The 15,456-nt window shown below is 32.0% G+C and overlaps 1 protein-coding gene across 1 annotated transcript in view; it reads left to right on the forward strand.

Moving 5' to 3' along the window:
* Window positions 1-5: 5 nt before the first annotated feature.
* Window positions 6-15,456, forward strand: part of LOC143054968 (phospholipase ABHD3-like) — a 37,475-nt gene continuing 22,024 nt past the window's right edge. The window contains exons 1-3 of the mRNA XM_076228064.1: window positions 6-162; window positions 8,223-8,386; window positions 14,757-14,875. Of these exons, the coding sequence (XP_076084179.1) occupies window positions 55-162; window positions 8,223-8,386; window positions 14,757-14,875 (391 nt within the window). The 5' untranslated portion in view covers window positions 6-54. The remainder of the gene's footprint in view (window positions 163-8,222; window positions 8,387-14,756; window positions 14,876-15,456) is intronic.

Here is a 15,456-nt window from a genome sequence, read left to right on the forward strand (position 1 = left end):
ACAGGGGAGATAATTTGACATTTCTCTCACATGTGATGTTTTGATGCAGCAAAGATGGACTTTGGTGCTCTTTCAGAATTTTGCCGGGAAAATGCCTCAATATTGATAGCTTTAACTTTTATTATATTATACATCTGTTATTACTATCTTTTTGTAGTCAAGGTAAGCTGTCAAACTTTAGAAAATAGCAATTACTAAATTATTAATAAACTTACTGAAGACAGTCATTGACAGTCATGTCTGAATTTTTTTATTTTTAGGTTTTATTGGGGATCTCATTGGGGGTTCTAATTCCCGATATCGCTTACTGTTTTGTCAGATTCCTGTATCTCGCTTACATCATATACATAAGCAAAGTTGAAGATGGGCTTCATTTCTTATTAGAATGCCCTCTTTATGATATTCAAATTTAAAGGGACGATTTTTTTCAAGACATTTCTAACAATTGTTGTAATTTTATAGATTTAAATAAATCTAAATTTGTATGGCTCTTGACCCAAGAAAATGTTACTCTTATGGAAAAACTGGGCTGTTATATTTGTGACTGTTTTGAATTAAGGAGATCAGGTATGAACACTGACACCAAGTCAAGTAAATAATTTGAGAATAAATACATATACATGTATAATGTACATACCTGCCAACTTTCACGATTTAGGCGTGTACTACACGATTTTGACCCTTTGTCACGATTGCACGATCGTGATCGTGAAAAACCCTCTAAAACACGATTTTGTGAAAATCTACACGAAAAATATGACTGTTCCCGATTTTGAACTGTGTACAATGGAATACAATTGTGTTCAGCCAATCAAATTCTATGTTTCTCATGATCAAATTAATCAGCCAATCAAAAAAGTTTTCTCTCAAGAATATTCTAACATCCTAGATTTTGAACTTGTGTTGTATTCCTCTGTTTGTTAAAATCGTGAACATGGCAAATGGTTTTTCACCTGCAAGGAGGTTCTTACACAGAATAAGAATAAAAGCATGACTGATTGACAAACTTCAATGATGCAGTTCTACCATAATAAATAGTAGTTTATTCACTAATTTATTGATATTACACTTGCTGTAACAAATGTTATAAATTATTCAATTAAATTACCAAATTATTTAAGGTACAATGTACTGTTCTTTATTTTTCACATGGACAAAACAAAAAACCCCACATGAGGAATCTCTTAAATGAGGGACTTCCCTTAGTCAAGGGGTCATTTTACTCTTGTAAAAAATAAAATAGAAAAATCATAAAATGTAAAGTTTTTAACTTAAAAATGGGAAATTCTGACATTATATTTAGAACAACTTTTCTAAATGAAGGGTCCAATTATTTTGAAAAATATAGAAGATATAAGGCCAAGAACATATCAAAATTCTTGGACATGTGTTGACCATATAATACCAGATAGATCATAAGATGTATAGTTCTTTTGGAAAAGTTTCTTCAAATAATATGAATATGTGCTCATTTTACTTAAAAAGTGGTTTTTAATGTCCTTACATTGAGGGGTTACCCCTAGGTGTTGTTCCCAACCTGATAAAGGTCCTTCTTTGTGCATAATTTTAAATTGGAAAAGTCAACAATTATTTAATATCCTTACACATGAAATTAATTCCTGGTCTTGCAGCCACATGTTCATCTTTTCTACTGATATATAATAACTAGAATCATGCAAATAAACTTAAGAAAAAGGCATGTAAGCTCATCTCACAAATATGACACTTTTTCTAGACCACTAAACAGCACGCGCAAAATAGTCGTCGCAAAGTATTGTAACTTTTGAAATTGTTGTCGCGCACTAAAACCCCCATGGGCACTTTCAAAAGTTGGCAGGTATGAATGTAATTTTATTATTCTTTTATTCACAATATATATATGTGGTTTTTAGCTTGATTCTGACCAATGCTTATATTCCAAATATATATGTATATGCCTCTATTGTTGTTGTTACCAATTATGTAAATCAATTGTATCTGATTTTATGCCCTTTATAGGCCCTGTAATTTGGGAAATAAAAATATTCTAAAAAAAATTATTCTAAAATATTCTATTCTAAGCAATTCTATTTCCTGTTTTCATGGCAAAATAATTTGACTTTCACATGTCCCACTTACAAAAAAAAACAATCCCGCGTCACTCTTAGACCCCAATGAGACCCACTTTATTGTCAGCAGTATACAATAAAGTTATCAGGTAATGTTTTATCAGTTGTGACATTTTAAATCAGTTTCAGGATGTTTTATCATTTTAATTCAGTTTTCTGCTGTTGTCTGTTCTATGGTCGGGTTGTTATCTCTTTGACACATTCCCCATTTCCATTCTCAATTTTTTTCAATGGTACTAATCAGTTAATATTCATGACGTAGTTATAATAGGTAGAATTTCTGTTGAAAAAGAGTTGATGAGAGCATCTAGATTTATTTGGGATATTTAAAGTTTTAACATTTTGAATCAGTTTTCGGTAGGTTTTTCATGATACCTTGGTACTAATCATTTAATATTTATGACATAGTTATAATAGGTAGAATTTCTGACGAAAAGGGGCAGATGACAGTCAAAGGTCTAACTTAAATAAGTTATTAGAGAAAAATAACAAACATGTCGTTATTGTGGGCTGAAATATCAAAATACTGTAATAACATATGTATGTTACATGTTTCAAAGGGACTATATACAAACTTTATTTTGTTAAATTTTTCACAAGTTCTATTGACATTATAATTTTCTTTATGTATACTAAACTTTGCAAAGATATGGCAGTTCATAGTTTACCAATCATGCATAGTACACCTATGTTATTACAGAAAATATATAACCAAAGGGTGTTATCACAGCTTCTCTACATCTCTTTAAAGCCTTTGCTCAGACATATATCACAATGTATTTCAATTCCTTGTAAGTAATGATGATCAGAACTTGTAGTGAGGCACTGTGCAAAAAGTAATTCCCAAGTGTCTCATATAATAAGTTACTAAGCCTTGTTATTACAGCTTAATTTTCCCTTAAAGGCCTTGTCTCATTGATTTACTATGGTTGATCAAAATTGTATTAATGGAATTAGAAAACTAGTTATCTAGGTAAGATATTAAGCTACTGCGCAAATTTTCAAGTATTCCCATTTGCCCACAAAAGATAAAATATTTATGATATATTTAACTGATAACAAACATATGTTACTACAGATTAAGGAAAAAAGAGTAAACAACTCATGAAAGTGTCTGTAATAACACATGCATGTTATTTTTCTCTAATAACTTATTTAAGTTAGACCGTTGACTGGATAAAGCAACATGATTAATTCAAGATATATATTAACTCGAATAATTCAGCACCCTCTATCGGTCAGTGTGCTCTCGAGCAATCAATAGTGAGTCGCAATATAAAGACTGGATTAGTCGGGTTAGATATATGTTCTGGACCATATGAGTATTTGTACCATACACATGTGTGCATACTCATATTTTCTGACTATACGCGTATGGTCGGACCATATGAGTATATTCTCGTTTGGTTATTAACGGACACGGACCATATGAGTATTTGGACCATATAGGTGTTTTTATACGACCGCAAAATTTGAAAAATTTTTCGTCGTATATTGCTATCACGTTGGCGTCGTCGTCGTCGTCGTCGTCCGAATACTTTTAGTTTTCGCACTCTAACTTTAGTAAAAGTGAATAGAAATCTATGAAATTTTAACATAAGGTTTATGACCACAAAAGGAAGGTTGGGATTGATTTTGGGAGTTTTGGTCCCAACATTTTAGGAATAAGGGGCCAAAAAGGGCCCAAATAAGCATTTTCTTGGTTTTCTCACTATAACTTTAGTTTAAGTTAATAGAAATCTATGAAATTTTGACACAAGGTTTATGACCACAAAAGAAAGGTTGGGATTGATTTTGGGAGTTTTGGTTCCAACAGTTTAGGAATTAGGGGCAAAAAAAGGGCCCAAATAAGCATTATTCTTGGTTTTCGCACAATAACTTTAGTTTAAGTTAATAGAAATCTATGAAATTTAAACACAAGGTTTATGACCATAAAAGGAAGGTTGGTATTGATTTTGGGGGTTTTGGTCCCAACAGTTTAGGAATAAAGGGCCCAAAGGGTCCAAATTAAACTTTGTTTGATTTCATCAAAAATTGAATAATTGGGGTTCTTTGGTATGCCGAATCTAACTGTGAATGCAGATTCTTAATTTTTGGTCCCGTTTTCAAATTGGTCTACATTAAGGTCCAAAGGGTCCAAAATTAAACTTAGTTTGATTTTAACAAAAATTGAATCCTGGGGGTTGTTTGATATGCTGAATTTAGAAATGTACTTAGATTTTTAATTATTGGCCTAGTTTTCAAGTTGGTCCAAATGGGGGTCCAAAATTAAACTTTGTTCATCAAAAATTGAATAAATGGGTTCTTTGATATGCCAAATCTAACTGTGTATGTAGATTCTTAATTTTTGGTCCAGTTTTCAAATGGTCTACATTAAGGTCCAAAGGGTCCAAAATTAAACTAAGTTTGATTTTAACAAAAATTAAATTCTTGGGCTTATTTGATATGCTTTATCTAAATATGTACTTTGATTTTTGATTATGGGCCCAGTTTTCAAGTTGGTCCAAATCAGGATTCCATATCAAGTATTGTGCAATAGCAAGAAATTTTCAATTGCACAGTATTGCACAATAGCAAGAAATATCTAATTGCACAATATTGTGCAATAGCAATTAATTTTCAATTGGAGTTATCTTTCTTTGTATAGAATAGAAGTTGATAATATATGTTGGAAATTTGCCAGACATGACTATGATGTCATTTTCTATTTTTATTTGCCAATAACTTTATGTAAATAACTTCATTGGATATTTGCCAATATAAAATGTTGCTGATGAAGCTTTTTTTCCTTATCTTATCTAAAATGTTTTTAGATAATGTATGTTGGACATTTGCCAGACATGACTATGATGTCATTTTCTATTTTTATTTGCCAATAACTTTATGTAAATAACTTCATTGGAAATTTGCCAATATAAAATGTTGCTGATGAATAAAATTGAGAAAGGAAATGGTGAATATGTCAAAGCGACAACCACCCGACCATAGAGCAAACAACAGCCGAAGGCAACCAATGGGTCTTCAATGTAGCGAGAATTCCCGCACCCGTAGGTGTCCTTCAGCTGGCCCCTAAAATATGCATAATAGTACAGTGATAATGGACGTCATACTAAACTCCGAATTATACACAAGAAACTAAAATTTAAAATCATACAAGACTAACAAAGGCCAGAGGCTCCTGACTTGGGACAGGCGCAAAATTGCGGCGGGGTTAAACATGTTTATGAGATCTCAACCCTCCCCCTATACCTCTAGCCAATGTAGAAAAGTAAAAGAATAACAATACGCACATTAAAATTCAGTTCAAGAGAAGTCCGAGTCTGATATCAAAAGATGTAACAAAAGAAAATAAATAAAATGACAATAATACATAAATAACAACAGACTACTAGCAGTTAACTGACATGCCAGCTCCAGACCTCAATTAAACTGATTGAAAGATTATGTCTTCATCATATGAATATCAGGTACAATCCCTCCCGTTAGGGGTTTAGTATCATACTATCATAAAATATATGAGAAGAACATAACCCGTGTCATGCCAACAACTGTTTTTTTAGAAATAAATGTGTTTAGTTCCGATGAAGTTTTTTTTATTGTTTTATACAATAAACAATGTATATTCACTTTTACTACCAACCAATCTTTACCATTCAGTGATAACAAGCACTTTATTTTACATTTTAATATTTTATGATGTATTTAAAAGAGTAGTTATTGTTGCAAACTCCATTAAAATTTGAATTGATATCAGTTTTGGAAAAAGGGAAACAGGGATGTGAAAAAAAAGGGGGGGGTTTAAATTTTTCTCATTTCAGATTTCATAAATAAAAAGAAAATTTCTTCAAACATTTTTTTGAGAGGATTAATATTCAACAGCATAGTGAATTGCTCAAAGGCAAAAAAAAATATTTTAAGTTCATTAGACCACATTCATTCTGTGTCAGAAACCTATGCTGTGTCAACTATTTAATTTTAGATTTAAAAAGTTTGAAGAAGAAATCTTTAATTGATTTGTAAAATCTTGACATTTGTTTTGTGTAAAAAAAAACATGTAATGTCAAAAATTTGATCACAATCCAAATTCAGAGCTGTATCACGCTTGAATGTTTTGTCCATACTTGCCCCAACTGTTCAGGGTTCGACCTCTGCGGTCGTATAAAGCTGCGCCCTGCGGAGCACCTGGTTTTAAATAATATGCATTAGAAAATTTATTAAAAGAACAATGATTGCTACATGCAATTGTATTATTTACAATTAGAATAACATTAAATATTGATGCAAAAGTTAGTTTTCATCGATAAAATTTTGTATTCTTGCATGTATGCGAAGGCCTAGGGCATATGTAGGGTGACATTTACTTCCACAAGGTACCATAGCTTTTATTGGGTCCTGGGTCATTCCGATGTGTCTACAGTGTTTTTAAAAAGCTCTTGATCTCCAATATCGTAACAAGACTGAAGTACACCATATCACCAGACAACTTTGAAAATTAAACTATGGTCCTTGCCGGTGACATCATTCATTTTTTAAAAACAAAAACATGTATAAGTATAAAAATTCTGAATATTGCACTGCTCATGCTTATTATATAAAGTTTCAGAAGTACAAATGAAGAAGGCAAATTTTAAGATTCTTTGTCCTGTCGACTTTCACGTCAGTTTATTGTAAAACAGTTGACTTTTTGTGTAACAGTTCATTAAGATAATTTTGGAAGTTATCTTCCAAGATCTTCATTTTGCCATTCACTCGTAAAAGCATATCGGTAATGAAAAAAATTTGTTTACTAGTACTGTAGATTTTACTATAGTGATGAAATTTACTATGTGAAACTGCTTACATTATTTTGTTAATCTTGTTATTTTTAATTTTTATAGATCTAGAATAAAATTACCTTTGGTCGTGTCTTTGTAATGACGTGTAACTGTTCTGGACCATATGAGTAGTTGGACCATACGCATATGGCCATGACCATATACGTATAATCTTGCTATTTTTAATTTTTAACAGATCTTTAATAAAATGAGCTTTTGTAGTGTCTTTTTAATGACGTGTAACTAGAAGTAAACCTGTTAATTACCCAATACACATACGGTCGGACTATAAGCGTATGGTCAGACCATATAAGTATATACCCATAAGGTCATGACCATACGCCTATGGTCCAAATACTCACTGACTCATATGGTCGGGAACATATATTTATAAAAAATATTTGCTATATAAGGAAAATATAAAAAATAATCAAATTCCTTCACTTACTAAATTATTAATACAGAAGGATTTGTTGTGATCAGGTGATATCACACATTTATCCCTTTCCTCCATAATGACGCCTTTTGACGCCACCCCTTTACTCCATAATAATGCCTTTCCACGCCTGTGTAGTGCCTCAGTTGAAACTACACATCCCTCTTTTTGAAACATATTAGCTAGGATTAAACTTCATCAGCCTTTAAAAAAAAATGTATCTAATATAAAAAGTATATTCATGAGAACATCTGACTGGAATTTCATTGATGAAAAATTTGTTTTCACAATGCATTAATACTTTAAACCTGATGATTATTTTTCACTGAAAAAATCCTATGCGAATCAAGTATGTAAAAAATAAAATAATCCATGGAGGAAAGGGTTATAATTATCTATAGCTTTTAAAACTATAAACCTGATACTGTGGATTCATTATTATTGGTTGGATACCAGTTTTCATGGATTTCGTGTGAACAGGCGAACCACAAAATAAAATTTTCGACGATTACCAAATTTTCCATATGCATACTTCGGCAAGACCCAGAGTTCGCGAAAAGTGTTGGTCCTTAGAATTTGACCACTTAAATTTTGTATAGAACTAACAGAATTTTAGTATTTTTGATAGAATTAATAGTGAGGACCAGCCGATTTTCTTCATGGACCACCAGAGTAAAAAAACCTTTTCAAACTCATTCAGACCACCAAACTATATATCCACGAACATATAAGTTTTTTCAATCCATGAAAATTTGTACCCAAGAAAAAAGTGAATCCACAGTAAATGAATTCAAAGTTAACATACAAAATCTTTGTGAAATGTTACCATGGTTACAAATATTGTTTTTTTTTTTATTCTTACAGAAACCACAGATTGCTTGTAAGGACCAAAAATTTAAAAGTTTTCTGTTAGAACACTGTCCTGTGTTGAGTAGCAAATTCAAACCAACAATTTGGTGTTTTGAATCACGAGCTCAAACAATTCTCAGGTCATTTATTCCGACCTCTATCAGGATAACTTATGATGCGTAAGTATTATTTTACACAGAATGTTGTTTTTAAGTCACCAGACAGATTAATTTGGATGTGTTTATGGCAAGCTGATTTACTATTTATTCTAACTTCAAGATATCTGATAAACTTTATTATCGCTATTTTGTGCATTTTTCCTTTGATCTTTTTTTGTGATAATTTTCATATCATTCTACTCGCTTGAGATGGATAATTATCGCTAGAAACTAAGCATGCACGTGGCATTGCTAAAGAAATTGACATGAAATTGACAACGTCGTCATAGGTAAAATAGCGATGAATAAAATTAATTGGCTACAAATTAGCTACTTGGTTAATAGATATTAATAATATAGTATACATGTACATCATGATCTTAAGGCCACACACATTTATTTGTTGTTGTTCAATCTTCTAACTTTTAATCCAAACAAAAATTAATATACTGTGGATTCATTTATTTTCGTGGGTACCAATTTTCGTGGATTGCAGAAAATTTGGCTTTTCGTGTATATGTAATTTTGTGGTTTTGCCAAATCTGCATACAACCTGTACCCATCAAAACCACGAAAATTGGTGTCCAACGAATAACAATGAATCCACAGTAGGAAGAACAGTTCAAGGAATTCCATGGAAATACATGGAAAAAAACGAAATTTCCATCATTTTCCATCATTTTTTCATGGAAAAAGTTAAACTGGATGGAAAATCTAGGGATGGGACAGTTCAAGAACTCAGTCAATAAAAATTGCCCAGGTTGACATTACTAATGGATGTTGATATTACACGTGTATAGGTGAGGGGGAGGACAGGGGGTACCCTTCTCCCTTCTCCCACTACCTTCTCCTTTCTCCTACCCCCGTTCTCCTTTCTTCCATTAGAATAAAACATCTCCTTTTGAGATATTTTTTCTTGAAATGTTAGATCATTTTTTAAAAGGAGAGATATTTTATTTTTTCTCCTTTCTCCCAGCCTTCCTCTCCTTTCTCCTTTCTCCGACCCCCTTTCTCCTTTCTCCTACCCCCTTTCTCCCAGTCTCCCTTACCCCTGTCCTCCCCCTCATAGGTACCAGAGGAAATTGTTGATGGATCTGCAACCTTAAAGTACTGAACAATATAACTGTAATTAATAATGTAACAAGTTGTACTCTAATTTGTCTAATTTAGTTGTATGTATAAAAATATCAATACAGTTGTACAATATTATGTATTGTTAGCTCACCTGGCCTAAAAGGCCATGTGAGCTTTTCTCATCACTTGGCGTCCGTCGTCGTCGTCGTCGTCGACGTCGTCGTCGTCGACGTCGTCGTCGTCGTTAACAATTTTTCAAACATCTTCTCCTCTGAAACTACTGAATGGATTTGAATGAAACTTAACATGATTGTTCCTTAGTATATCCTGCACAAAATGTGCGCTTCGATTTTTGATCCGTCAAAAAACATGGCCGCCGTTACTTAAAATAGAACATAGGGGTCAAATGCAGTTTTTGGCTTATATCTCAAAAACGAAAGCATTTAGAGCAAATCTGACATGGGGTAAAAATGTTCATTAGGTCAAGATCTATCAGCCCTGAAATTTTCAGATGAATCAAACAAACCATTGTTGGGTTGCTGCCACTTAATTGGTAATTTTAAGGAAATTTTGCAGTTTTTGGTCATTATCTTGAATATTATTATAGATAAAGATAAACTGTAAACAGCAAAAAAGATCAGCAAAGTAAGATCTACAAATAAGTTAATATGACCAAAATTGTCAATTGACCCCTTAAGGGGTTATGGTCCTTTAATGACAATTTTTCACAATTTGTTCATCATATTTGCTAACTTTAAAAAATCTTCTCCTCTGAAACTACTGAATGGATTTGGTTAAAACTTAGCATGGTTGTTCCTTAGATTATCCTGCACAAAGTGTGTGCTTTGATTTGTGATCCGTCAAAAAACATGGCCGCCGTTACTTAAAATAGAACATAGGGGTCAAATGCAGTTTTTGGCTTATATCTCAAAAACAAAAGCATTAAGAGCAAATCTGACATGGAGTAAAAATGTTCATTAGGTCAATATCTATCAGCCCTGAAATTTTCAGATGAATCAAACATCCAATTGTTGGGTTGCTGCCACTTAATTGGTAATTTTAAGGAAATTTTGCAGTTTTTGGTCATTATCTTGAATATTATTATAGATAAAGATAAACTGTAAACAGCAAATATGATCAGCAAAGTAGGATCTACAAATAAGTCAATTTGACCAAAATTGTCAATTGACCTCTTTAGGAGTTATTGCCCTTTAAAGACTTTTTTCACAATTTGTTCATCATGTTGACTTACTTTAAAAAATCTTCTCTTATGAAACTGCTGTATCAATTTCAGCCAAACTTAGGCTAAATGAGTTTCAGAGTTTCAGAGTATCTAGTATAAATTTTATATTTCATTTCCTTGTATGTCAAGAAACATAGCTCCTATGGCTAAAATAGAACATAGGAGAAAATGATTTTTTTTTGCTTTTGAAGAAAATAGGACGATTCAAAGAACATTTAAATAAATTGAAAAGCCAAAATAATCATTGATGAGAGATTAAACCAAAAAATTCAGGTGAGCGATTCAGGCTCTTGAGAGCCTCTTGTTTTATTCTATTGTGTATACACTATATATAACCAATTATCTGGATTGTATTGATAATGTGGGGGTGTAAAAGAATAACTTCATAAATATTATATTTAACAGGCTATTATTTGAACTTGGAATTATTTTTAGTTATGGAATTCGCATAATTTCTTGTGTTTAAATTTTTTTTATAAATTCCATGTTTATTTTGTATTATGATCTTTTGAGCGGTTAATAACATTTTCCATACAATGTATTTTGGTTAGATAGTGTTGTGCGCGGCACAGTACATTCTATTGAAAATATACTATTTTCTTTGTAATAGAAAGTGTTGTGCGCAGCACAGAACATTTCAGTACAGAATAATCATGGAATTTATTAAAAATTTCAATAACAAGAAATCAAGCAAATTCCATAGTTAAAAATAATTCCAAGTTCAAATAATAGACTGTTATTTGGAAATTAACTGAAAATTGATGATAACTTTGACATGTAATCATGAATATTTGTGGTTGAGTAATAGTAGATACTGATCAAAGCATCATAATCCTTTAATAGCAATAAACCAGGAAAATATTGCCAGGGCTAAACATGCTAAAAACTGAACATTCAGAAAATATTGTGAGGTTTTTATTAATGCAAATAATACAACTAATTGAGTATACATATAGCAATAATATTAACTCATATTTTGATATATCTATTAATACATATATCAATAAAATTGAAAATGGAAATGGGGAATGTGTCAAAGAGACAACAACCCAACCATAGAACAGTCAACAACAGAAGGTCACCAATAGGTCTGCAATGCAGTGAGAAACTCCCGCACCCTGAGGCGTCATTCAGCTGTCCCCTATATCAGTACCCATATATTCCTGAAATTGCATTCATTCATATCATATTTTTGTCCATTTTGTAAAAAATCACTGAATAATTTCTTAATTTACAGTAATCCACAGTCATGATAGTTGAATTTTATTATAGTAATTATATTTATGGTAGTAAACTTTAAACCTGTACAAAAAATGTTGTATAATAACCTTGTAATTTCTATTAGACTATATCTCGTAACAGCCAGATCAATTCTTGGAACCTATGAATGTGACTTAATGAACCCTCCCACACTCAATAATTTAAATTTGGTCCAAATCAACTGTTATGTATATATGTTATGTGATATAACAAAAGTATGATAATTAAGCTGGAATAACAATAACAGATTCCCTTCAGAACCTAATGCTTAATTGAAAACCAATCCATACCAGCGGTTTATTGTTTCTGGACTATGCATATTAGGATCACTTGTTCTATAAGCTCTGCATTGGTGAAAGTTGAATTTTTGGCTTCAAATTTTGTAGATGTTAATTCTATTTTTGTCTGGCCTTGACGGAGTCAAAATGCTTGACTTAAATAAGGTTTCAGTTTCAGATGCTTGAGGCTGCAGAGAAGTCAATACTGTATTACAGGCCCCATGCCCGCACCCCCTCCTGGTGGTTCAATGTCTTTGAAACTTTTACCTTGCTTACAAGTTAAAATTTGTGTTAGTAGGGTATGGTTTTGTCCATTGTTGAAGGCAGTACAGTAACTACAGAGGTTAGCCTCTATGTCGTTTGGTCTTGTGGAGAGTTGTTTCAGTGGCAGTCATACCACATCTTTGTATTTTTATGAGAAGTAAATACATGTAGTATTTAGTATGCAGCTTTATAAACATTAACATTTCTCATTTCCTTAAAGATTATATGGTCCTCCACCTTATATCATGTTCCTTGATTTTGAATGTTATGTTGATTATTTATATCCTTAATCTGAAGATTTTTTGTTCCCTTGTGGTATTACATCAAACAATTGTCTAAATTATGTACATCTATCCCATAATGTTTATTTTACTCATACTATCATCACGACTTGACAAAAGATTGTTATTGAGCAGAAAGTATAGTCGACTCTTAGTAAAATGTGAAGTTTCTAGTTCTAAACACTGACAACGATTCCAATGACATGAGTGATATAATAGATAATTGTATAGGTGCTATATTTAAAGAACTTTTCCAATAACATGACCATATAATACCACTTGCAAATGACATGACCATATAACACCACTTACAAATGACATGTCTATATTCCATAGGGTATGTGGGATACATACAAGCTAATTGCTAGAGACATGACTGTATTACATAGAGTTGGATACATACCAGCTAATTGCTGGAGAGTAATCTATTATTTATGTTTTGTCTGAGTGCATCTGAACTAATATAATAACATTGTTGCTTCTGTAGTTGGAGAATTGTGCAATCATTTTTCCTGAAAATTAGTAGGGAAATTTAACCTTGGCATTTTTAAACACAGTCAGCCTTTAGCTACAACATATGTCTAAATCATAAAATATGTTAAGTTATAGTGAAACCCTTCTTTCAACATGTACAATGTGATAATCTTAAAAGCCTTTCTACAAACAGGCTATCCTAGTTTACATTATATTCTCTAATTTTTGTGCTATTTTCACATTTCCTGACCGGTGTGAGAAAAATATTTCTCCTCACTAGTGAAAAATCTGTTCTCGGCAAATGATTAGTCGAAATTTAATTATGACGTCTAAATGTTTTGTTTTCTTCTGAATTTTCCTATTGTGACGCCATCAAAATAGACGGCAATGCCTGATGACGTCGAGTATAAAGAACACAAGTTTCTGAAAATCTTTGAAAAAGAAGGATAAAAATCATTAGAGAAAGAGATTCCGACACTATAACTCGAGTATTACGATATTTCTCCACTCTCGACAGTTAAATTTTAGTTATTTAAAGTGCTCGGCAAGCCTCGCGCTTTAAATAATAAAATTTAACTGTCTCGAGTGGAGAAATATCGTAATACACTTGTTGCAGTGTAGGAATCTATATTTACGTAATTACAACATATAAAGTCAAGAGAATACTGAGAATGGAAACAAAGAATCTATAACTGATGGTGTTTCAAATTAGACCTCAATTAGTAACCTTTTGAAAAACCAGATAGATCTTATCTTATTATTAACCATCATTTTATAATAAAAAATATAGGGTATCCATCCATGACACAAAATTGGTATATGAGGGGGAGGACAGGGGGGTACCATTCTCCCTTCTCCCACCCCTCTTCTCCTTTCTCCTACCCCCGTTCTCCTTTCTCCCATTAGAATAAAACATCTCCTTTTGAGATATTTTTTCTAGAAATATTAGAAATTATTTTAAAAGGAGAGATATCTTATTTTTTCTCCTTTCTTTAACTTTTTCTCCTTTCTCCCAGCCTTCCTCTCCTTTCTCCTACCCCCTTTCTCCTTTCTCCCACGCCCTTTCTTTTTTCTCCTACCCCCTTTCTCCCTGTCTCCCTTACCCCTGTCCTCCCCCTCGTATACGCACAACAAAAAAAACACATAAAGCAAATTAACAGTGCTTGTATTGCTATTCTTCATACCATAGTCAAGCAAAACATTTTTATTTTTTTTAAAACACATTCAGTGAGGCATAAGTCATTCAACAGGATGCAAAAAAATAATAAAAACAAAATTGGTATATGCTCAGCAAAAAAACCCACATAAAGCAAATTAACAGCGCTTTTCTTCATACCATAGTCAAGCAAAACATTTATATATTTTTTTAAACACACATTCAACAGGACGCAAAAAAAAACCAAACAAACAAACAAAATTTCACCTCACTGCATGTTTTAGACATCCCCTTACACCAGCGTGTGTGGAATTCTTTGCAAAAATAGTAATAATAAAATCCTGTGTTTTTATTCTTCCAGAGAAATAATAACTTTATCAGATGGAGGGCAGATTATTTTAGACTGGTACGAGAATGAAAATCCTATGTTCCCTGACAAAGAAACCAGACCAACTATATTACTGCTTCCTGGTCTAACTGGTAAGGATAATTATATCTGCTCATTATTGTACATAGCTACCAGTAAAATAGCTACTGATGTTTTGAAAGATGTCAGTAAAACATTCAAATTACGGACGTTTTACAGAAAAATAGTACCAAGTATATAGCTATTTTACCTGTGTATTGTTATTAGTTACACAATGTGCAATTGTCCTAATAAGGAATTTATTTGGTCAATGAAATTCAAACTGTGTTAATATAATTAGGCTTTGCCTCCCTGCACTGTGTAAATAATTTATTGTAAATTTTGTTATCATACCACTTATTATTGTTTTTGTGTTAAATAATGTATTAAAATAGTATTTAAAACATTTATTTTTAATGACAACATCAACCAAATATCATGAATATATTTAGATATTTCCATGTTATCTAAATCTGTGAAAATTCAAACACATTTATGAGAATTCTTTTTTATTAAGTGAATGGTATAAGGGAGATAATTTGAATTGACTCGATGATGATGGAAGTTTTTAGCGACTTTGACTGGCTTATATAATTATCAAACAGTTTACCTGAATAGTTTTGATAACATTAGAAATCTTATCTTATAAGCTGTG

Source organism: Mytilus galloprovincialis, chromosome 12 (assembly GCF_965363235.1).
Source record: "Mytilus galloprovincialis chromosome 12, xbMytGall1.hap1.1, whole genome shotgun sequence".
Taxonomy (NCBI): Eukaryota; Metazoa; Mollusca; class Bivalvia; order Mytilida; family Mytilidae; genus Mytilus; species Mytilus galloprovincialis.